The sequence below is a fragment of the Dipodomys merriami genome, unplaced genomic scaffold (genome assembly GCF_024711535.1).
Source record: "Dipodomys merriami isolate MVZ:Mamm:240054 unplaced genomic scaffold, mDipMer1.0.p SCAF_91, whole genome shotgun sequence".
Taxonomy (NCBI): domain Eukaryota; kingdom Metazoa; phylum Chordata; class Mammalia; order Rodentia; family Heteromyidae; genus Dipodomys; species Dipodomys merriami.
In genome coordinates this window covers 500,123-524,855 of record NW_027206524.1, presented here as the reverse complement: position 1 = coordinate 524,855, position 24,733 = coordinate 500,123, and the positions used below count along the sequence as shown (strand labels likewise).

At 43.6% G+C, this 24,733-nt stretch overlaps 1 protein-coding gene and 1 long non-coding RNA gene across 5 annotated transcripts; one reads left to right on the top strand and one right to left on the bottom strand.

Annotated features, from left to right (window-relative positions):
- Positions 1-1,376: 1,376 nt before the first annotated feature.
- On the bottom strand, positions 1,377-5,904 carry LOC138821334 (uncharacterized). Of its 2 annotated transcripts, XR_011370134.1 has the most exons (5): positions 5,820-5,904; positions 4,224-4,263; positions 4,045-4,090; positions 3,452-3,558; positions 1,377-3,365 (listed from the first exon to the last, which is right to left on the bottom strand). It is a non-coding gene; the product is annotated as an uncharacterized lncRNA (long non-coding RNA). The 2 variants fall into 2 exon arrangements; XR_011370135.1 differs by lacking the exon at positions 4,045-4,090.
- Positions 5,580-23,165, top strand: LOC138821333 (etoposide-induced protein 2.4 homolog). Of its 3 annotated transcripts, none has more exons than XM_070013481.1 (11): positions 5,580-5,749; positions 10,842-10,906; positions 15,065-15,210; positions 15,676-15,736; positions 16,602-16,668; positions 17,152-17,276; positions 17,817-17,936; positions 18,305-18,416; positions 19,091-19,202; positions 19,928-20,002; positions 21,597-23,165. In XM_070013481.1, exons 2-11 carry the CDS (start codon positions 10,865-10,867, stop codon positions 21,757-21,759), a joined length of 1,023 nt encoding a protein of 340 aa, XP_069869582.1. In that variant the 5' UTR covers positions 5,580-5,749; positions 10,842-10,864; the 3' UTR covers positions 21,760-23,165. The 3 variants fall into 3 exon arrangements, with proteins under 3 accessions (XP_069869582.1, XP_069869581.1, XP_069869580.1); XM_070013480.1 differs by having other exon boundaries at positions 10,794-10,906; XM_070013479.1 differs by lacking the exon at positions 5,580-5,749 and adding an exon at positions 6,115-6,202 and having other exon boundaries at positions 10,794-10,906.
- Positions 23,166-24,733: the final 1,568 nt, after the last annotated feature.

Genomic DNA, 24,733 nt, shown 5'->3' with positions numbered 1-24,733 from the left:
TCATTTTGAGCATGAAGAGGAGGAAGGTTTTTTGTTTGTTTGTTTGTTTGTCTTTAAGTCCTGAGGCCTGAACTCTGGGCCTGGGCACTGTCCCTGAGCTTCTTTTGCTCAAGGATAGCACTCTACCACTTGAGCCACAGTGCCATTTCTGGCCTTTTCTGTTTATATATTGAGGAATCAAACACAGGGCTTCAGGGCTGGGAAGCTAGCTCAGTGGTAGAGTGCTTGCCTTGCATGCATGAGGCCCTGAGTTTGATTCCTCAGCACCACATAAGCAGAAAAAAAAAAAAAAAAAAGCCAGAAGTGGCACTATGACTCAAGTGGTAGAGCGCTAGCCTTGAGCTTAAGAGCTGAGGGACAGAACCCAGGCCCAGAGTTCAGGCCCCACGACTGACCAAAAAAAAAAAAAAAGATAAAACAAAACAAAACCCAGGGCTTCATGCATGCTAGGCAAACAATATCACTAAGCCACATTCCCAGGCCTACTAAAATGTTCACTTTAAGAGATACTTCTTTTTTATGAGATTGTCTTGAAATGCTTTCCAAGAGTGGATCTTAAGGACCCGTGATTTTTCATGAAAGAGAAGCTGAGATAAACTCTTATCCATCTCCATTGACAGTCGTGGTGGTAGGTGGAGTTTGGACGAAATAGGGAGTGACTGACAATGAATAGGGATTTCTTTTTAGACAACATAAGTCTTCTAAAGTTGGTCGTGGTCAGACGTGGTGTTGTGTACCTGGAGCTCCAGTTCATAGAGAGCTTGAAGCTGATCACTACAGGTAAGTGATTGATTGACTGGTGAATTAGTGCTTTAAGACAGAACATTCCATGAACATTCCATGTGTTCTTGCAGTTCAAAAGAAGAATGGGGAAGTAGTTGAGGGATTCACAGGGCATGTGATAGAAGAGTAGAACTTGATCAGGAGATAGGTACGTGTTAGGAAGAGGTGGAAGGAGACAAAGGAAATGCCATATGAACACTTGGAGAAAGTAACATGGGCACAGAGGGGTATATGGTAAGTGATATATGGGCAAAGATCCTCAAGAGCCATTGGAAAATATAATAGGGATGAATTTAGGCATATCTGATAGAGGGATGGGAGCCACTGAAGGGTTTAAGGCAGAAAAAAAAGACCAGATTTTCATTTTCTAAAACGGTGTCTATTGTGTAGAAAATGGATTAAAGATGTCTTACTGGGAGCAGGAAGATTTCCAGTAATTTAGGAGAAAGGCAATGGTAGGAACTAAGTTGGTGGCTCCCACCCCTTGAGAGACTGGGTGAAGCAGGAGGTTCTTGAACTTTAGAATATATAGGAAGTTTCAGGTCTCTAAATTAATTAATTAATTAAAGGCAAACACATGGGATAAACTTCACATTTATTTATTTATTATTTATTGTTGGTCATGGGGCTTGAACTCTGGGCGTAGGCGCTATTCCTCAGCTCTTTAGCTCAAGGGGATCGCTCTACCACTCAAGCCACAACACCACTTTCGGTTTTCTGAGAGGTTTATTGGAGATAAGAGTTTCATGGACTTTTCCTGCTTGGGCTGGCTTTGAACCTTGATCCTCAAATCTCAGCCTCCTGAGTAGCTAGGATTACAGGCGTGAGTCATTGGCGCAGGCTTTGTTTATTTATTTATTTTCTGTTACCAGGGCTTGAAATTAGGATCTTGAGGTCTCAATAAGCTTTCTTGCTCACATCTGGCTGCAAATCACATCTCCAGCCCAGCATTTGGAGGTAAAGTCTCTCAAACTTTTTGCCTGGGCTGACTTTGAACCAAGATCTTCCAGGTTTTAGTTTAAAAAAAATTCTTTATTGAGATTAAGTGATAAGTTTCACAGTATTGTGGGATAGTGATATTTAGCTAAAGTCACAAATAGATGTTAACCTTCACAAGGCTTATTGTCATTATCATGGTCTAAAAGATTGTGAACTCTACAAACTTTGACAATACAACTATTTTTTCCAAATCGGGTGATATGTACATTTCTTTCCTTTTGCTTAGTGTAAGTTGTTCCCTCTTTCTCTCTCATTCTCTCCCTCCCATTGCTGCTCTTGAGTTGCTTAGTTCACTTGTATCAATGTCCAGGGCTGCTGATGTGCCCCTCTGCTGTATTTTTTCATCTGTTTCCCTCTGATTAGATTTTAGCTTCTTGAGTTGCTAGGATTACAGGTGTGAGCAACCAGTGTCTAGCTTCTTATTTTCTTTTCAGGTTATGGGATCAAAACTACTTGGTGATTAGATGTGGGAGAAAAGGAGGATGCCTAACTTGACTGGGTCGTATTTGAAACTACATTGTCTTTGTTTCTGTGCCTGCTATATACCATGGAAGTTTTTGTCTTGAGGTTTATAAGCTTATATCTGCCTTCTATTCCCAGATTTTTACATTCATTCAGATCTCAACACAAAATTAGCTGCTCAAACATGCTTTCTCTTCCTACTTTTCTGGTAGCCAATAGCAACCACTTGGTTAGCCATGTTTTATTTTTCAACATTTTTCACTATTGAAAATTATCTTATATTCTCTCTGTCTCTCTGTGTGTCTCTCTGTCTCTCTCTGTGCCTCTGTGTCTCGTCTCTGTTTCTCTCTGTTTCTCTGTCTCTCTCTCTCTCTCTCTCTCTCTCTCTCTCTCTCTCTCTCACACACACACACACACACACACACACACTTACACACACACAGTCATGGGGCTTGAACTCAAGGCCTGGGTACTGTCCATGAGTTTTTGTGCTCAAGGCTAGTGCTCTAGGACTTTGAGCCACAGCTCCACTTCCACTTTTCCTCTTCTTCCTCTTCCTCCTCCTCCTCTTCCTTCTCTCTTCTTTCTTCTTCTGGTTTTCTGATGGTTAATTGAAGAGTCTTGAGGGCTTTCCTGCCTGGGCTGACTTTGAACCACAATCAAGTCTCAGTTCTCAGCCTCCTGAGTAGCTAGAAGTACAGGCACGAGCCACCAGCAGCTGGCTGTTTTGTCCAACTTTAAGTTATTCTATCTTACTTTATCTGATCATCCTTCTTGGAGCTGAACTCCAGTCAAGCAGATATCTTGTCTGTCTTGCTTACCACTTACCACTAAATCCTATTAGTTGAAAAGAGCCTGGTGAACTGGGCCTGGCAGTTAATAGGAAGTATATCTTTTGCCAGTTCTCTCTTAATTCCAAGTTTCAATTATGCAAAACAAATTGTAGTGCTCTAAATTGCTAGGTATTTTTTGTTTGTATTGTTTCCTCAGCATAGAACTCCCTCTTCTCTCCTTTGTGCTAACTTCATTGTCACTCAAGGTTTTGTTTTGTCTCTTTCTTTACTTGGTTTGCTTTCCCATTGGAAGGAAGGTAGTTGAAAGCCATCTTGAGTTCCAAACACCTAGCCAAGATAGATAATGGACATTCAGCAAATGTTTATTGGAATCTTTTGGGAATTTGTTAGAACTACAGAATCTTGGCCCTTACCCCAGATCAACTGAATCAGAATGTCTATTGAGCAAGGTCTCCACATGAATCACTTTCATATTAAAGTCAGAGGAGTACTATTTTAGTGTTGATAGCCCTGTGGTGCTCTAGAAAAGAGGGTGGGTATGGCAAAGAAAAAGACAAGATATTAGCTATCATGGATTTAAAAAATCAATTATAGCAATTTTTTTTTTTTTTGTCAGTCAGGAAGCTTGAACTCTGGGCCTGGGCGCTGTCCCTCAGCTCTTCAGCTCAAGGCAAGCGCTCTACCACTTGAGCTACAGCGCCACTTCCAGTTTTCTGGTGGGTTATTGGAGATAGGAGTCTCATGGTCTTTCCTGCCCAGGCTGGCTTTGAACCTCGATCCTCACATCTCAGCCTCCTGAGTAGCTAGGATTACAGGCGTGAGCCACCGGTTCCCAGCTAGCAATTTTTTAAAGTTTGTGAAATAACTAATATGAAAGGCCTGGCACACAGTAGATGTTTAGTAAATTATGATAATTTCTCCCTGGAAGAATCTAGTCTGGAAGTTAAGAAATGCAGATTCATTGAATCATAAAACCAGAGAGAAACCAGGGGCTGGTGGCTTATACCTGTAAGCTTAGCTACTCAAGATGCTGAGATCTGAAGATCAAGGTTCTAGAAACAAAAACAAAAACAAAAAAACACAAATAAGGTATGAGATTTAAATGGTAGAGCACCACTTGGGGATGGGAGGGCCTAGGCCCTGAGTTCAAGGTCTAGTACCAGCAAATGGGAAGAGTATCCTTACCCTTCTCTTTTTCTCCCTGAAAGCAAGGAATTGTCTTTAACTAGAACAGAAACAAGAACAGAAAGTTGACAAATACCTACAAACATGTAAAACAGTTTCTATATACATGCAAATAGTCATTTTCTTTAGCTACCCCACTTTGACATAATTGCCTTTTTTCCTGTGTGTGGGTCTGAGGGCTTGAACTCAGGGCATGAGTACTGTCCCTGAGTTTTGGTGCTGAAAGCTAGTACTCTATCACTTTTTTTTTTTGTCGGTTGTAGGGTTTGAACTCTGGGCCTGAGCGCTGTCCCTCAGCTCTTCAGCTCAAGGCTAGCGCTCTGCCACTTGAGCCACAGCACCACTTCTGGTTTTCTGAGTGGTTTATTGGCAATAAGCCAGAACAGGCTGGCTTTGAACCGCAATCCTCAGATCTCATCCTCCTGAGTAGATAGGATTACAGGTGTGAGCCACCGGTGCCCTGCTCTACCACTTTTGAGCCATAGCTCCTTCTGGCTTTTTTGGTGGTTGATTGGAGATAAGAGTCTCATGGACTTTCCTGCTCTGGCTGGCTTCAAAACTGTTGATCCTTAGATCTCAGCCTCTTGAGTAACTAGAATTACAGGCATGAGCCACCTTCCCCCTATTGGTACTTGCCTCTTTTTGCTCAATATACCACAAAATAACTTAGGTTTTGGTTTTTGTTTCCTTTCTATTTTTAAGGGTTGCATGCTTGGGTGCTGGGGGAGGGGGCTTCACATGTACACATGTTAGACATGCTCTACTGAACAGCTACAGTCCTTTCATCTCTTCAGGGGGGCCTTTGTCCCACAAAAACTATTGTATTTTTTTTCTTGTGATAATCTGTTATTTCGGGGTAGGGGTAAAAATTTGCTTTCCTTAAGAGTTTCATGTCGGGGCTGGGAAGGTGGCTCAGTGGTAGAGCACTTGCCTTGCATGCCTGAGGCCCTGGGTTCGATTCCTCAGCACCACATAAGCAAAAAGAAAAAAGCCGGAAGTGGCGCTGTGGCTCAAGTGGTAGAGTGCTAGCCTTGAGCTGAAGAGCTGAGGGACAGCGCTCAGGCCCAGAGTTCAGGCCCCACGACCGGACCAAAAAAAAAAAAAAAAGAGTTTCATGTCAAGAAATTGGCTTCTCTTCAATACAACTGAACCAGAAGGGTGTAGAGGAAAATAGTGATCTTTACTCAGGGCAGGGCTTTACCACTTGAGCCACACCTCCACTTCCAGCTTTTGGTAGGTTAATTGGAGATAAGGATCTCAGTAGGGCGCAGCCTGGGGGCTGGTTTTGAATCTGGCTCCTCCTCTCTACCTCCTAAGTAGCTAGGATTGTCTACTTCCTTTTATTGTCACCAGAACTCACACCTGGTGCAGCCAGATTGGACGGGAGTCAAACGACCTAAACTCAGCATTGCTCAGAAGTTGTTAACTACGAAGACTTCAAATAATCACGGTGACCCCTATTTTCCTGTTTTCCTGTCAAAGGGCCTCGTAATTACGATTTTACAAAGTCCAGCATCACTGTGGCGGTAAGTGCCGGGTAGGGGAGAGAGGGGAGAGTTCGGAGGAAAGCAACCAGCCGGAGGAGAAATTGATTACCTGGAAGCACGAAAGGAGGCGGGAAATGCGTTCAGCGCCGCCATCAGGCGGAGCCGGGAGCCGAAACCCCCAGCCCCGGTTCGCTCAGAGCCAACTACATTTCCCAGGCTCCTCGGTCCCGCCCTCACTCTCAGGCCCCTCCCCTCCTCGACGGGCTCCGCCCCCTTCCATCCGGTCCCGCCCCCGCCGGCGGCCCGGCTGGGTGCCCGCCTGACTTCCCAGCGTCCCCGTGCGGCCCGGGCATGCCCAGTGCGGGCGCAGCGGCCCCGGCCCTGGGAGCGCCCCGGCGGAGCGGGCGGCCGGCCGGGCGCGGAGGGGAGCCGAGCGGGTCCCCCGGGGAGGACGAGCGCCGGGGCCGGATCCGCGGCGGCGAGGCTGCGGGGGTAGGTGTGGGGTGCGGTGAGCCGGGCCTCGGGACGGTCGCGCCGTGGATCCCGGGCGGCGGGGGGCCGCGAGGGCGTGTGAGGACAGGCAGGGCCGGAGAATGGGTCTGGGAGATTTGCGGGGAGGGCCGTGGCGGGAAGGGGTCCGGGCGGGGAGGGCCGGGGAGCCGGGCCGGGGACTGACAGGAAGGGACGCCGGCGGGGAGGGCCGGGGAGCCGGGCCGGGGGCCGTGACAGGAGCGGTCCTGGGCGACGAGGCCCGGGGAGCCGGGCCGGGGACCGTGGCAGGACGGGGGCCCGGGTGGGGAGGGCCGCGGAGCCGGCCGGGCCGCGGCGGGGGTCGCGGCGGTGGCGGGCCTCCTCCCTCCCAGGTGCGGCGCGGCGCGGCGATCTCAGCCGCTCCTGTGGCCCGAGGGGAGCCAGGTGTTGGAAAGGGAGACCAGTGTTCAGCCCGTTGCCCGAGAGCTGTGGGGAAGACGGGGTCCCAGCTCAGCCCGCGATTCGGGGGGCGGTCGGTGGAGCCCAGGTGAGAGGGAGGATGTTTACCATCTCCGCACCTGGATGGGGCACGCCAGGTTCTTGCTTTCCAAGGCTTGGACTTAGTGGCTTAGGAATGGAAAGCTCGGGGCCGTGCCTTGGGAGATGCTTAATCTTGCACGTAGGGACTCTCAGCAATCTCATGGCTGTATTTTAAGGCTTAAGAAAAGGTTACGCTATTTGTACATGGGATGCTCGGGGTAAACGAAAGTCCTCAGTGCTAAGCTTAAGAAGGACAAAAAAGCCCCGGCTCGAGGGTTAGAACCGCAGGGTTCTTAAATTTGTTGTGGCTGCGTGTTGCTTGCTGTGACTTTGGATAAGTCCTTTAACTTCGGAAACTGAAGGTTTTCAACCTGTACAGTGTTGTGAATCAGATTAAAAGCAAATTGTTTTTAATCCAAGCCCCCACTATTCGTCAAACTGAATAATAATTTGTGCTAAGTAGTCCTGCACGAAGCTGTTAAAATCGCAGTATAAAGTTGAAGTGACTTGCTCTTCAAAGGGTACTGCTGGTCAGTAGGCACCCTGCAGGTAGGTACATGCAGAAGCCAGGTATTATCAGGTTAAGATTCAAATAAAACAGTCATTGTGGACTGAGGTAGACATGTTTTAGGCCCTGCCAGTGCCCTGTGGGATCCTCCTCCTCTTCCTCCTTTTTTCTTTTTCTTTTTTCCTGCCTGTCCCTGGGCTTGAACTCAGGGCCTGGGCACTGTCCCTGACTTGCTTTTGAGCCATAGGACCTCTGTTGGCTTTTTTGTTTATGTGGTACAGAAGAATGGAACCCAGGACTTCATACATGCTAGACAAGCACTCTACCACTAAGCCACATTCCCAGCCCAGAAGTTGTCTCTTTTTTTTTTTTTTTGGGTCCGGTCGTGGTCGTGGGGCCTAACTCTGGGCCTGGGCGCTGTCCCTCAGCTCTTCAGCTCAAGGCTAGCGCTCTACCACTTGAGCCACAGAGCCACTTCCAGCTTTTTCTTTTTCTTTTTTTTTTTTTTTTGCCAGTCGTGGGGCTTGAACTCTGGGCCTGGGCGCTATCCCTCAGCTCTTCAGCTCAAGGCTAGCGCTCTACCACTTGAGCCACAGTGCCCTTTCTGGCTTTTTCTGCTTATGTGGTGCTGAGGAATCGAACCCAGGGCCTCATGCATGCAAGGCAAGCGCTCTACCACTGAGCCACCTTCCCAGCCCATAATTTGAACTTCTTTTTTTTTTTTTTTGGTCGGTCGTGGGGCTTGAACTCTGGGCCTGGGCGCTGTCCCTCAGCTCTTCAGCTCAAGGCGAGCGCTCTACCACTTGAGCTACAGCGCCACTTCCGGTTTTCTGGTGGTTTATTGGAGATAGGAGTCTCACAGTCTTTCCTGCCCGGGCTGGCTTTGAACCGCGATCCTCAGATCTCAGCCTCCTGAGTAGCTAGGATTACAGGCGTGAGCCACCAGCGCCCGGCCAGCTTTTTCTTTTTTGCTTATGTGGTGCTAAGGAATCGAACCCAGGGCCTCTAGCATGCAAGGCAAGCTCTCTACCACTGAGCCACCTTCCCAGCCCCAAGTTGTCTCTTCTTTAGTGTGGGATTGTATTTATACAGAGTCGTTAAGTTTTTGTTTTCTATTAGGCATTCTATGCTCAACAGTGTGTGAAAACTTTTAATGCCCTAATTTGTAGATGGCCAAGTATCTGGTTTAAAAAAAAAAGGGGGTGGATTTCTGCTAATCATAGTCCTTGAAATTAGTCTCTTGCTTATCATAGGACACTTACTATTCTGTCTCTGGTCTGCCTTCAGTGCAACTTTCAGAACAGTGTATATACCTGTCCTCTTGTGATTATCATAACTCTGAGGTGTTTGTTTTTAGGAGGCAAGAGTGGGGGTATTAACAGATGTTTCTCAACATAGAAACTCTCCACTTGGTGAACATAGCTGGATGGGATTTGAGCTATAGAGCAGAGGGTGTTAATGCAGGTTGCCTTCTGTCTCCTGCACTCCCTGCTTTTCCAGTTTGGAGTGGCATTCTTTCAGTTGGGTAATGGAGGTGCTGTTTGGTTAATTGGTTAAAGGTCAACGGAAGTTTGAGGTTTATACAAATGGCCTATGAGGGTGTCAGGATATTAAGGTAATGTCTCCTAAGTTGAACATCTTGTAGTTTAGTTATTAAAAAATACCTGCCAGTGGAATTTGCATTCACTTAAAAATATTCACTTAGGTGTATGTGCTAGTACTGAGGCTTAAACTAAGGGTATGGATGCTGTCTTAGTTTTTCTGCTCAAGGCTGGCACTCTACCACTTAAGCTACAGCTCCACTTCCCACTTTTGGGTGGCTAGTTGGAGATAAGTGTCTCACAGACTTTCTTGTCCTGGCTGGTTTCAAACTGTGAGCCTCAGATCTCAGCCTCCTGAGAAGCTAGGATTGTTGGCATAAGCCACTTACGCCTTATTTAGAACTCACTTTAAAGGAATTAAATGAGACTAATATTTTAGGAAGATTTATACACTTGAACTTTCAGGTTCTTAATTTTAGAGTCTAGATTTCCCATTCACATGAGAAATAAAAATTTGAGAAAGTCCTACTGTTTTGAAAGCTGATGGGGATTGTGTTTTGGAGCCAACCTATACAAAAAGGCTACCTTATTTCAACCTATAACTGGGCTTAGTGGAATACATCTGTTGAGGTCCAGGCCAGTCAAGGCAAAAGACAAAACCCTGTTTCCAAAATAACTGGAACAGAAAAGGGCTGGAGGTAGAGTTCAAGCAGTGAGAGTACCTGCCTAGCTGAAACCTAGTACCTACCTCCCTTTCCCAATACAAACAAAAACAACTTACATATTTGAACCTTTTTGGAAGTTCTACTGTTTGTGTGCATTTGTGTCTCCTTCCACCTCCTTACAGGGGCCATCAGTCCCAGGGCCTTATGCATACTAAGTATTGACTCTATCATTGAGTTATTCTTCCAGCCTTGGCCTCCTTTAAAAATTCACTATTTTGCCTATAGTCATAGATACTCAGGAGGCTGAGATCTGAGGATCGAGGTTCAGAGTGTCTGGGCAGACAAATCCAAGAGACTCTTAGCCAATAATCAGCAAAAAGTTGCTTGTAGAGTACCAGCTTTGAGTGAAAAAGTCAAGTGAGAGCAAGAGGCCCTGAGTTCAAGACCCAGTACTGGCAATAAACACATAAATAAATGAGTGCATATTAAGTAATTTTTTGAAGAACTTTTATCTTGCTCTTACATTTCATTAAAATGTTTGAGTGTGTATAGGTAAGCATAAAATGTGTTCAAGTAATATTGAAATATTACTATCACCTATTTCAGGTCCTCAAAAGTACTTAGAATATATGAGGGATAGTTAGGATGTTAAATCACAGAGGGGACCACTAGACCAAGAGCACATTTAGTGAAAGATTGGTGTATTGTTGTAAAAAACAAAAGTGAAAAAATAAATGTGCCTATAGGCCTACCTTCCCCAGTTTTTCCAGGAGATTGAGGCAGAAGGATCAGATGAGCCTAGGAGTTTTGGGCACCAGGCTGGGCAACATACTGAGACAGTCTCAAAACAAATAGGCAGTCCCCAGTATCGTATAATTGTAGCTACACAGGAGGCTGAGACCTGGAGGACTGGTTTGAAGCCATCAGGGGCAGCAAAGTGTGTAAGACTTCATTTTCAGTTAACCAATAAAATGCTAGGCTGAAGGTTTGACTCAAATATGGCACCAGCTATGAATAAGAAAGTTGAGTGAGAGTTCCAGGCTCTGAGTTCAAACCCCATGCTAGGGAAACAACAGAAAACAAGCAAAATGGGCTGGGAAGATGGCTCAGTGGTAGAGTGCTTGCCTTGCATGCATGAGGCCCTGGGTTCAATTCCTCAACATCACATAAGCAGAAAAAAGCTAGAAGTGGCGCTGTGGCTCAAGTGGTAGAGTGCTAACCTTTAGCTAAAGAGCTGAGGGACAGTGCCTAGGCCCAGAGTTCAGGCCTCAGGACTGACCAAAAAAAAAAAAAATGTGTCTGAAGTGACTTACCATTAAAATAATTTTTTCTTCTATTATACTCCCATCTGTTTCCAGGTCCTTCATGATGAAAGATTTTGAAGTACTTCTCTCTCTTCTGTGTAGCTGATAGTCTGGGTGGTGAGGAGATGGCTGACAGTGTCAAAACCTTTCTCCAGGACCTTGGCAGGGTGAGTATAATTTGTCCAGAAAATTATTTCTTAACTGGGTTCTGATGGCTCACACCTGTAACCCTAGATATCAGGAAGCTGAGATCTGAGGATTGAAGTTGGAAGCCAGCCTATGCAGAAAAGTCCATGGGACTCTTAATCTCCAGTAAACCAGCAAAAAAAACAAAAGCCAACTTTGAGTAAAAAAGCTGCGTATAAGCTGATGAGTCCCTGAGTTCAAGCCTTCTTGACCTTTCAAATGAAGGAACTAATTAGGAAGTCCTTCAAAGTCTTTGGATTTTTCTTTTCCTTTTTTGGTTGATCGTGGGGCTTGAACTCTGGGCTTGGGCGCCGTCCCTGCTCTCTTAAGTGCAAGGCGAGCACTCTACTACTTGAGCCATAGCTCCACTTCCATCTTTGGAATTTTTATCATATTTATTGGGTTCTTTACATTTTAGTCCACAGTACTCAGGATATGGGAATTATCCTGTATCTTACAGGAGCTTGGGAGATCTGTCTATAGTATACCTCTAGTATTGGGATCCTGGTCAGCTTGGCTCCAGAGCCTTATTTACCTATTTTTTAAATTTACCTTTATATTTTGAGGTAGGTATGGTGGTACATTCCTGTAATCCCAGTACAGAGGCTGGAGACAGGAGAATCATAAGTAGTGAGAATAAGTCTAGCCTCCCCTGTGTAGTGAGACCTTATCACAAATTAAATCAAACCAAAGATAAAGTTAAAATTAAATTAAGACCAAAGTTATTAAGACGAAACAGGTCAGTTGCACGCTGACAACTTATGCTCTTCTTAGAAGGCTGTATATTAATGTGGCCACTTGTCGGTCTCCTACCTACTAATGCTTTTCCTTCTTTTTCTTTGTTGATGGCACTGGAGTTTGAACTCATGGCCCTGGGTTTACTAGACAACTAGCTCACAATCACTTGAACCAAATCTCCAGCCCTTTTTACTTTCAGTTATTTTTCTGGGTAAGGTTTTGCTTTTTGCCTAAGGCTGACCTTGGGTGGTGATCCTTCCACCTCTGTCCTCCTGTGTAGGTGGGCTGTCAAGCACTGGGATATCAGGTATGTACCACTAGTCCTGACTTGTTGATTGAGGAGTCTTAACTTTTTTGCTTGGATTGTCTTTGAATGGCAACTTTCTTTGATCGCTGCCTTCTGAGTAGCTGAATCTGTAAATGTCGGGCACCTTGCCCAGCCTTCTTGGCTATTATTTCTAAAATTTATTTTGACTAATAGCAGGCAGTAAGAAAGCCATCCTTAAATCTAGTTTGGCCATTCCTTTCTTTGCCATATTTTGCCTTTCATGAAGCTGACTACTACAAGGCTACCATTCTGCTTTGGATATAAATGTGTTGTGGCACTTATTAAACTGTAATGCAATTTTTGGGTCTTGTATTTTTTTTGTTCAGTTGTAAGTTTATTGAGTGCTTCCATGGGACTAATGTTTAGTTCACTGAACATGAGTCAATATGAGGTTGGTTGGGTAGATGAGTGGGTGACTGATCAGATAGCTAAGTAAATGCAGTTCCTTGAATTTTTGTGTTTACAGCTCTATTAGTAACCTAGAGTTCTTCAAATATAGTTGGCAGTTGCCACTATCATCTTTATAGACTCAACCATTCTTCTTTTTTTTTTTTTTTCGGTCCGGTCGTGGGGCCTAAACTCTGGGTCTGAGCGCTATCCCTCAGCTCTTCAGCTCAAGGCTAGCACTCTACCACTTGAGCCACAGCGCCACTTCCGGCTTTTTTCTTTTTGTTTATGTGGTGCTGAGGAATCGAACCCAGGGCCTCATGCATGCAAGGCAAGCGACCACTGAGCCACCTTCCCAGCCCCCAAGTGCTGGAAATTTTAATTGGAAATTTCCTCACATTGCTTATTAATTGCCATAGTAAAATAAATTGGCAAAAGAAAATGGGCAGTCATTGGTAGTCATCATTACAAGTGCAACAGATACTGTGCCACTGTTTTTGTTTTTGTTGTTGTTTTGGTGTGTGTATGTGTGTATGTATGTATGTATGTGTGTATTGGCCTGGGCACTGTCCCTGAGCTTTTCTGCTCAAGGCTAGTGCTCTACCTCTTGGAGCCACAGCTCTACTTCTGGTTTTCTGGTGGTTATATGGAGATAATTGTCTTAGCAGATTTTCCTGACTGGGCTGGCTTTAAACTGCAATCCTCAGATCTCAGCCTCCTGAGTAACAAGGACTACAGGCATGAGCCACCGGTGCCCAGCTGTTCTTTTTCTTTTTCCGTGTGTGTGTGTGTGTGTGTGTGTGTGTGTGTGTGTGTGTGTGTGTGTGTGTGTGTGTGTGTGTGTGTGTGTGTGTGTGTGTGTGTGTGTGTGTGTGTGTGTGTGTGTGTGTGTGTGTGTGTGTGTGTGTGCGCGTGCGCGCGCGCGCGTGTGTGTGTGTGCGCGTGCGCGCGTGCGCGTGCGTGTGCGTGCGCACACACACACACATGAGCCTGCTGGGGCTTATACTCTGGGCCTGGACACTGTCCCTGAGCTTCTGTTGCTCAAGGCTGGCACTCTACCACTTGAGCTATATAGTACTACTTCTGGCTTTTTCTGTGATGAATTGGCAATACAGGTCTCAGACTTTCTTGCATGGGCTGGCTTTGAACCATGATCCTCAGATCTGTGTCCTGAGTAGCTAGGATTACAGGCATGAGCCACCGTGCCCAACTTGTTTTTTTTTGTTGTTGTTGTTTTGTTTTGAGTCCTATTATGTAGCTCAGGCTAGCCTCAAAGTTAGGATTCTCCTGCCTCCGTTTCTCCAGTGCTAGAATTTATACCCAGCTTACTGTGTGTTCTTGATGTGATACCTGGAGTGCATACTCATGTCTGTGAATACTGTCTAGCATGCTCACTACCTCTGCTGTGGACTAAACTAGGTAAAATGCCACAGTATGCATGACTGAGATGAGTGGAGAAATTGAAATGAAAACTTCAAAGTATTTTAGTATTAAATTTCTTGAACTGATAGTTTATCTTATGGTTATGTAAAAAATTGTTCTTTGAGCCGGGCACTGGTGGCTCACGCCTGTAATCCTAGCTACTCAGGAGGTTGAGATTAGAGGATCGTGGTTCAAAGCCAGCCCGGGCAGGAAAGTCCGTGAGACTCCTAGCTCCAATAAACCACAAGCGGTAGAGGGCTTGCCTTGAGCTGAAGAGCTGAGGGACAGCGCCCAAACCCAGAGTTCAAGCCCCATGACCTCATGGCCCAAAAAATAAAAAATAACAAAAAAATTGTTCTTTGGACATACAAACTGAAAAACAGAAAACAAGCATTTCAAACAATTTAGAAAAAACTTAGTGTGACAAGATAATAAACTGGGGAAAGATATTTGAAATTTCCCCATTAAACCTGCAACTTGTCTGCAAGTTAGGAATCTTTTTTTTTTTTTTTTTGTAGAAATACTTTTAAAATTAAGCAGAAAATTAGCTGGGTACCAGTGACTTATGTCTGTAATACTAGCTACTCAATACTGGCTCCTGATTGGAAGACAGCTGGGCAGGGAAGCCCATGAGACTTTTAGTGGTTAATCTCCAGTTACCCACCAAAAAGCAGGAAGTTGAGGGCTGGGAATGTGGCTTAGTGGTAGAGTGCTTGCCTAGCATGCATGAAGCCTTGGGTTCAATTCCTCAGTACCACATAAACAGGAAAAGCCAGAAGTGGTGCTATGGCTCAAATGGTAGAGTGCTAACCTTTAGTGAAAGAAGCTCAGGTACAATACCCAAGCCCTGAGTTCAAGCCCCAGGACTGGCAAAACAAAACAAAACAAAAAGCAGGAAGTGGAGCTGTGGCTCAAGTTGTAGAGTGCCAGAAAAAAAGCTCAGGGACGGTACCCAGGCCCTGAGTTCAAACCCTAGGACCTGTGTACAACATGAATGAATGAATATATAATAAAAATCAAAGGCTTAGGGCATAGCTCTGTGGTAGAACACTTGCCTAGAATGCATGAAATCCTGATTGTGATCACAGAATTGGGGGAAAAAATAAAAAGGCTCTTTAAGCTCTAGAGAACAATACCATGGTTTCCATTGTGACTTCACATTCTTGTGTATAACTTTGGAAAGTTTCAGACTCATAATCTCTGTTCTTCAAAAATATCCTTGACCAGGAAGAAAAAATTAACCAAAAAAAATCCTTGTATATAGGGAATCAAAGACTCCATCTGGGGTATTTGTACCATCTCAAAGCTAGATGCTCGAATCCAACAAAAGAGAGAAGAACAACGGCGAAGAAGGGCAAGTAGTGTCCTGGCCCAGAGGAGAACCCAGAGTATAGAGCGGAAACAAGAGAGGTAAGGAGTATAGTCCCAAGGCAGCCAATTTCCCAGGAGGGGCATAGGAGGTAACTGGTCCTTAGTGTAAATTCCTTACATGATTTGTTGTTTTCTCTTACAAAAATGTTATAGGTGATTCCCCAGTCACATTACTGAAAACTAGGACCCTTGCTCATCATGTTAATATGTTTAAAAAAAAAATCAGAATGCAAGCAGAGGACCAGAAAAAATGATGAGTGTTTGTAAGAAAGTTTATGTGGTGTGTTAATCTGATAGATTTCAACTTATTTTAATTTCAGAAAATAGTTGGAAAATAAAAGCTGAATCAAGTGTTTTTTAGCCTTTTCATTGAACATTGGGAGAACATTAGGTACTCAAAAATAATATGGCATTAATAAAAAGGTTTAAAATGGACAGCTACTGGGTGATAATTAGGAAATACTCCAGATTTCTGATACACTAAATATGTATGGTCTTTTCCAGTGAGCCACGCATCGTTAGTAGAATTTTCCAGTGCTGTGCTTGGAATGGCGGAGTGTTCTGGGTGAGTTCTTTCCCATCAAATTCCAGTTGCCTTGTTAAGTGTCTTCAGAGTGTTGCTATGAAGACAGCTTTTAGTTGCTTATGTACACTTAAGATTATAACTCAGGCTCTGTGTACCTCTAGTGATTTTATTCTCATTCAAGAAAGAACTTAGGGATATTCCTGAATATATACTATCCAATTTTTTAAAATGACCTATTGGTCACTCAGTTATGGTGTCTAGGTGTTAATCTAGATAGCAATTTCTCTTTGTACTTTCTAGACATTTTGATTATAAGATCTATAGGGATCAAAAGAGAGCACAGATATGGCTGGATAAGAGCGAAGGTTCTATTTGCTTCTAATCATAGTGGTTAACTAGAATTGGTTATTCTGGAAACTTCTTCAGAAGTTATCAACAATTAATTAGAATAGCACTGTTTTTTAATAAAATTTGGGTCCTTTGAAGAATAGGAAAATATTTCCTTTGACTTGGGATCAGTGTCATTCAATTTGTTTTAGTTTAAACATATTACAGATGTTTTCATATTTAGGATTTAATTGGTCAATGTTATTATACATTCAGTATATGATGATTTTTTACTTGAATAATATTTGAAATGTTCTTCTAAGCTTTGCAGATTTCACTGTTTGATAGCATTAACTTTGCACCACTTGGCTGGACTACTGGGAAAATAAGTAGATCTGGGGACTGGGAACATGATTACAGTGGTGCATCATATGCCTAGCAAGTGTGAGGCCTTGAGTTAAAAAAAAAGTGGTTATTTTTTAAGAACCACCCCATCTATAAAATCATAAAACTGCAACTTGAAATTGTTTTAAAGAAGGGTTTTGACATTTATCTTATTGCTTTTCCCCCCCTTTAGTTCAGTCTTCTCTTGTTTTATCGAGTCTTTATCCCTGTGCTTCAGTCAGTAACAGCCCGAATTATTGGTAAGTGCATATTAGCTCCTTGCCAACCTCTGGGGATTGAGATTGAAGATTTTCTAGTTCTCATCAGTTTATTGAACATTTCCTGTGTACCAGGAATTTTCAGACTTCTCAATAGCCCTTTGAAATAGGTGTTCTTCTGTTCATGTTATACATGAGGAAATGGAAATTGGTTACTACGGTTAGACCATTAGCAAATGGCAGAGCTGGGATTTAAACCCAAGTGGTTTTCTGCTAATTGTGCAGTGCTAATCACTGGGGCATCTCAGCCACCTTGTAAGCAGGTTTCCAGATAAACAGCACATATTTGTAGTTACTCTGGAATTGTGGTGTGTCTATGAACAAAGTCTTGTTGGAAACTAGGTTTAATATACACTGGCAAGAAACAGTTATGTAGGGGAAAAAGGTATCGTCACAAGTAGTTCTGTATTTATTCTTCTTGTTTTCTATTTGCCTAAACTAGTAATTCTTGTTCCCTTTCCCTAGGTGATCCATCACTACATGGAGATGTTTGGTCATGGCTGGAGTTCTTCCTCACATCAATCTTCAGTGCTCTTTGGGTGCTCCCCCTGTTTGTGCTTAGCAAAGTTGTGAATGCCATTTGGTTTCAAGTAGGTCCAAGGGCAGAATGGAGCCTGGGTCCTACAACATGGTTGGTTGGCAGGTGACAAGTTTCAATGTGTGAATGTAGTGGCCATATAGGGCCCTATTATATATCTCAGGCTTAACTTCTTGGCCCAAACAGCCAGTGTGCGATCTTTGTGCTTTAATATAATGGAATTATCCGCAATCACTGAAGCATTTTATTGCTAGATGTATGGGGGATTTTCTTTTTCTTTTTTGGGTCCCGTGGTGGGGCCTGAACTCTGGGCCTGGGCATTGTCCCTCAGCTTTTCACCTCAAGGATAGTGCTCTACCACTTGAGCCACAGCGCCACTTCTGGCTTTTTTTTCCCCCTGCTTATGTGGTGCTAAGGAATCAAACCCAGGGCCTCATGCATGCAAGGCAAGCGCTCTACCACTGAGCCACCTTCCCAGCCCGAGGGGGGATTTTCTTAATTGGCAGTTTTAGTAGTAGAGCAGTGGCCTTAGATTTGGGAATGGATATTGAGGCTATTTAATTCATATTTGGTGCCCTACTTTCTGTTTCAGGATATAGCTGACCTGGCATTTGAGGTATCAGGGAGGAAGCCTCATCCATTCCCTAGTGTCAGCAAAATCATTGCTGATATGCTTTTCAACCTTTTGCTTCAGGCTCTCTTCCTTATTCAGGTGAGGTTGGCTCTGTAGACTTGTGGGGGAAATTAAAAAAAAAAAAACAGCTCAGCTCAACTTCACAAACATAGGCATTTACATTTATACATTTATTCCTTGTGGAAGGTTCTGAGATACATACACACACATATATATAATTTTTTTTACAGAAAAACCAAGGAACTTAAGTAACTGTAAAATTATAAGCAGCATGAATCAATTTAATTTTTCCCATCATACTGAGTATTCTCCATTCCTCCAATTTAGAAATGCACGAAGCAGCTCAGAAGCTGTCTGTATAGGCAGTAATGATTGGGGGTCTGGGCAAATTAGTGTGTTAGGTCTCTGGAGCTTTGGAATTAAGATTTGCCATATTTGTTCTTCAGGGGATGTTTGTGAGTCTCTTTCCCATTCATCTTGTTGGTCAGCTGGTTAGTCTGCTGCATATGTCCCTTCTCTACTCACTGTACTGCTTTGAATATCGTTGGTTCAATAAAGGTAAGTCCATTTAAAGAACTCAGACTGTTGAAGCCGTTAGGAAATGCTGCTAAGTAGCATTTCAGATGCTTGACAAATCATCTTTAAAAGGAATTAGCTTTGTTGGCAAAGGGGAACTTATATTTGCTTTCGTGAATTTAACCCTTAACTATGAGGCTGGAGAAATGGCTATGTAGAATTATGTTTGTGGTTAATGTAATGTGTCTGAATCATAAGATAGCTTTGTCAGCAATATAGTAAATAAGTATAAATTGTTTGAAATTAAATAGATGACAATATATTTAGACTTTGGTAAGGAGCAGAGAGGATGTGAGGGAAAATGATGGAGTGACTGATCAAGAAGCCACTCCTAATGGACATGTTAAATTGTAATCCCGTTCTACACCAGTTTGAAGTTTTGACATTGTTATATTCATGTGGCAGTGAGTAAAAGAAGTGAACTGATTTCCACTAGAGGACATTCTTTTTGCTTGTTCTAGACTAGTCCTGACAAGGGTATTGGTGCTAAGACTCAATTTCAACCTTGAAATTGAGAGCTTTATATCAGATTTGCATAATTCTATTTAAGCTGTAGTCCTCAATGGCAGACATGTACCTAGGTCTCAGATAATTTATCTCTTGTGATTGACTAGAATAAAATTTGTAGCCTAATTTTACTGACTTTCTTGTTTTAGGAATTGAAATGCACCAGCGATTGTCAAACATAGAACGGAACTGGCCTTACTACTTTGGATTTGGTTTGCCCTTGGCTTTCCTCACAGCAATGCAGTCCTCATACATTATTAGGTAACCTGGCTAGAGAGATTTGAAAGGATCTAGTAAGGTTAAAATGTCACAGTACAGAAGGCTGGGAAGGTGGCTCAGTGGTAGAGTGCTTGCCTCACATGCATGAGGCCCTGGGTTCGATTCCTCAGCACCACAGAAACAGAAAAAGCTGGAAGTGGTGCTGTGGCTCAAGTGGTAGGGTGCTAACCTTGAGCTGAAGAGCTGAGGGACAGTGCCCTGGCCCAGAGTTCACTAGCCTTGAGCTGAAGAGCTGAGGGACAGTGCCCAGGCCGAGTTCAAGCCCCACAACTGACAAAAGTCACAGCAAGCATCTTTTATTTGCTTGTCTGTTAGCAGATATGATATGTAAAGGCTTTTCTTTTTAATGGTCAGTGACATTGGTCAGCATTAAAATCTAGTCTGTCTGACCTTCAAAATTCATTATTCTTCTATGTTGTATCTTGGAGCAATGTTAAATGTATTCAGTGCTTAGGAAAGTCTGTCCTTTTCAAAAGCTGTGTTTGTGAACCAGATAAATTGTTCAAGTAATACAACATCTGTCTAGCAAGCAGAAGGCCCTGAGTTCAAATGCCAGTGCTGATTAAGAAAAAAAAAGTTTTATATTTTAATATTTCATCAAATCAGGGTGTTTGCACTATAGATAAAAGACCTTTGGGCTTCTAATATCTTCTCCAAAATTACAGCTGATAGGAAAATGACTGTTTTTCTTTTTGTTTTTTTAACAGTGGCTGCCTCTTCTCTATCCTCTTTCCTTTATTCATTATCAGCGCCAATGAAGCAAAGACCCCTGGAAAAGCATAGTAAGTATCAGTAACACTGCAATTGTGTCAGTAAGACTTCTGTGTGTATGTGTGGTTTTTGTTTTTAAAGCGATTTCTTCTTACATTGCATAAAAAAATACAAATAGAAACGTCTGAGATATATCTCAGACGTGATGTATCTCAAACTTTTTGCATAAATATACAATTATATATATTTCTCCTTATTGGGGAGCCTTGAACTCAATACTGGGATTACAGATGTGCAGATGTGCATCACCAGCTTGGCCTATTATGCTTTTTTTTTTTTTTGGTCAGTTGTGGGGCTTGAACTCTGGGCCTGGGCACTGTCCCTGAGCTCTTCAGATCAAGGCTAGTGCTCTACAGCTTTGAGCCACAGGCCACTTCTGGTTTTCTGGTGATTAATTGGAGGCAAGAGTCTCATGGACTTTCTTGCCAGGCTGGCTTTGAATTGTGATCCTCAGATCTCAGCCTCCTGAGTAGCTAGGATTACAGGCGTGAGCCACCAGCACCTGGCTTATTATATATATTCTTTTTTTTTGGGGGGGGGGTCCAGTTGTGGGGCCTGAACTCTGGGCCTGGGTGCTGTCCCTCCCCTCTCCAGCTCAAGGCTAGCGCTCTACCACTTGAGCCACAGTGCCACTTCACAATTTTTTTCTTTTTGCTTATGTGGTGCGGAGGAATCGAACCCAGGGACTCATGCATACAAAGCAAGCGCTGTACCACTGAGCTACCTTCTCAGCCCCATATTCTTGTTTTTTTTTTTTTTGGTTGGTTGGTTGTGGGGCTTGAACTCTGGGCCTGAACTCTGTCCCTCAGCTCTTCAGCTCAAGGCTAGTGCTCTACCACTTGAGCTCCAGCGCCACTTCTGGTTTTCTGGTGGTTTATTGGAGATTAGAGTTTCACAGACTTTCCTGCCCAGGCTGGCTTTGAACCGCGCCCGGCCCCAGCCCCATATTCTTAAAAATATTATTGAGTTGGGTGCTGGTGGCTCATGCCTGTAATCCTAGCTACTCAGGAGGCTGAGATCAGAGGATTGCGGTTGAAAGCCAATCTGGGCAGGAAATTATTCTGTGAGACTTTTTTTTTGTTGATTGTGGGGCCTGAACTCTGGGCCTGGGCGCTGTCCCTCAGCTCTTCAGCTCAAGTCAAGCACTCTACCACTTGAGCCACAGCACCACTTCCAGCTTTTTCTGCTTATGTGGTGCTGAGGAATCGAACCCATGCCTCATGCATGCAAGTCAAGCACTGTACCACTGAGCTGCCTTCCCAGTCCCCCTGAGCTTCTTTTTGCTCAAGGCTAGCACTCTCCCAGTTGAGCCACAGCACCATTTCAGGCTTTTTCTTTTTATGTAGTATTGAGGAATGAAACCAAGGCTTCATGCATGCTAGGCAAGTACTCTACCACAAAGCCACATTCTCAACCCTTTGGTGTATTCTTTAGTTGCCTGTTCAGTCCATTTCCCATGTCTGCTATCTGTGTTTCCTTATCAAATTTCAGTTGCTTTTTTTCCAGTGTAGTCACAGAGTTAATGTAGTCAAATGAGCCATGACATAATTGAAACACTAATTGTCATCAGCTATGGAGCTAACAAGTTGGTTTTCTTGCCCTTAGCCTTTTCCAGTTGCGCCTCTTCTCCTTGGTGGTCTTCTTAAGCAACAGACTCTTCCACAAGACAGTCTACCTGCAATCTGCCCTGAGCAGCTCAACCTCTGCAGAGAAATTTCCTTCACCGCATCCATCTCCCGCCAAACTGAAGGCTGCTGCAGGCCACTGAGTCACCTGCTGTTCAGAAGGGATGGGTGGGATTGGATGGAAGCTGTGGCAGCTCTTTTCTCTGTTCTCCTCCCCCTGCCAGGGAAGGCAGGACCCACTCTGCCAAGGGCCCTCTGCATAGTCTCTTCTGTTTGTGGAGTTTGAATTTTTGTCTCTGGTGCACATAAGGCAGAATCTTGACACCAGTATGTGGATTTTTACCACCATCGTGAGTCTGAAAGGACCACAGCTCTTTTCTAGCATTTGCAGCCCCTGTGCCTGGATGGTTTGACTACTTCATTTTCCTGTCTGTGCCATTTACCCTCCCACCTCTCCTTCCAGCACCCTTGGATGAATGGATTTTGTAATTCTAGCTGTTGTATTTTGTGGATTTGTTATTTTTGTTGTTTTCTGTGAAGCACATAAATTGGATGTGGGGGAGGTATAGGAGCATCTCAGTTGCTCCTAGATACTTCCTTTATAGCCATCACTGTCTTGTTTCTTGTAACTCAGGTTAGGTTTTGGTCTCTCTTGCTCTACTGCAAAAAAAAAAAAAAAAAAGATAAAAGAGCCTGAAGAGATGGGACAGAAGGAAAGACCTCATAGGCAGATTAGCTGTTTTGAGGAATACCTTTCTTTCTTCCCCTTGAAGGGGAAAAGCTTTTATTCACTGGTACATTTAACGTTCCCCAACTATGGGGAGGTACCAATTCTGGACAAGTGCCACTGCAACACAGAATGCTCAGAGAAACTGAACTTTTCCTCTGGAGAATGGAAATTTACTGTTGGCCACTGCCAGGTCGACTGGTATTTCAAAGGATTATGGGTGCTGCAAATAGGAACTGAAGAGGTAAACTTATTAAACCCATTAAGCCTGTGACTGGTGATGTTTTCCTGTCATTTTAGAAGACTAAATATGGGGTGGGAGAGCAGATGTCAAAAACTTGTACAATTTTTAAATGTCACAATTAAATGTGAGCTGGTTTCCCACAAGTGTGTAATGGTTGAATTTGCAAATCATGACCTCAAGATTTATGTATTCATAGAGCACAAGACTTTGTCTTGGATTATAATTTTGAGAGATGCACTCTGGGAAGAGTTCTGTGAGAATGTTTTTGTTACATGATTATAATCATATGTCTTATGACAGACTTGGGGTTGCTGAATTCTTTCAGTGTGTATGTACACCTACATTTTGTATTTAGGGAGGGAGAAGGATCCTAAGTTTCAGTGTACTGAGCATATAATTGTTAAGTTTTAGGAAGAGAGATTAGGCATCCAGTTTTACAGAAACCTTTATTTTTTCTTAAGCTTAGATTATACATGAGAGGATTTCATTGTTTAACTTCTACATGTTTAGAAGTATTTCAATCACTCTCACCACTTCTTCCTTCCTTCCCAAAACAATAAACAATTTTAGCAGGTTTACTGTTCTATTTCCTATTCCTAAAACAAAATAGGAATTCAAAATTATTGCTAGTAACTTTCATCTAAATTTGAAGTGTTTATGTGGATGATAGGATTTATATTTAGTTTTTAAGCCAGGATCTCATAGCCCAGGCTTCCCTAGAACTACCTATGTTGCCTAGACTGCCCTTGAATTTATACTCTCCAAGCCTCCACCTCCTGTGTGCTGCGATTACATGTGAATCACCATGCCCAGCTAGGGGAGATTTTTAATAGTGGGCATCTTGGAGCTGGGGGTGGGAGGGTGGCTCACACTTGTATTGCTAGGTGACAGCTGAGGATTGAGGTTTGAAGACATTGGGCACTCAAATATAAGAGACTATCCAACTAAACAGCAAAAAAGCCAGATGTGGAGATGTGGCTCAAATGGTAGAGCACCAGCCTCGTAAGATTCTGAGTTAAAGTCTCACTACTGACACACAGACACACACATGGATACCTTGAAAATAAGCCCTGTTTAAAACTGTACAAAAAATTGTAAAAGACTGAGTAGGGTGGTAGTGGTTCATATCTATCTATAATCCTGGCTACTCAGGAGGCTGAAATCAGGTGATCAAGGTTTAAGGCCACATGAGCTGAGGAGTCTGGGAAATTCCCTCCAAAATAGTCAGCAAAATAGCACACTCCAGTGGTAGAGCATCAGCTGAACAGCAAAGCAGCGGGAGTATGGAGCAGAGTTTAAACTCTAGTACCACTAAAAGAAAAATTGTAAAAAATGTTTTACTACCAGCATTTCTAAATGCTGCATGACAATTAGTCTTTTGAGGGTTTTTGCTTTTTTTTTTTTTTTTTTTTTTTTTGGTTGAGACAGGGTCTTGCTAGGTAGTCCTGGTTAGCCTCCATTTTAAGAATGCCACCATATCCCAGTGCCTCTAGTCTTTTGATGGTACCGGTACCGTAGAGAACTATTTCCTGGTAGTTATGGGGATGAGTTGAAAAAGACCTCAGTATTTCTTCAGCTTGGAACTGAAGAGCAAATGCTTTATTTGAACTCACTTTTCCAAGTTTTAGAAAGGATGCTAGTTATCTAATTAGTCACATAGTAACACCCTCCCGCCCCCCCCCCCCGCCCCCCCACACCCCCGTTCTGGGTCTCATGTGCTTGCTATTCAAGTGCTCTACTATTGAGATACAACCCAGCCCTTTTATGTTTTGTGACAAGGTTTAAGTAAGTTGTCAAGCTAGTTTCCGACTTGTTTTCTTGCCTCAGCCTTCCAAGTAGCTGGGGTTTACAGGCATGAGCCAGAAAAGAGTCTCAGACTTTCCTGCCCGGGCTGGCTTTGAACCTTTGTCAGCTCTCAACCTAGGATGTCTGGCGTGAGCTACAGGCCGCCCAGCTCTGGCAGAGCAGGGCGGGGCAGCCCCTTGGTCCACTGCTGGATGTCCAGCCATACAGTGCCGGTTCTTCCAGCGCACCCCTAACAACCCTTTGAGGCCTAGGCACGCTTCCTCAGAGCCACGGATTACTTAAGGCAAATGCCTCGTGAAATTTGTCAGGGATCGCTTTATAGCAATTATCTGAGCATACG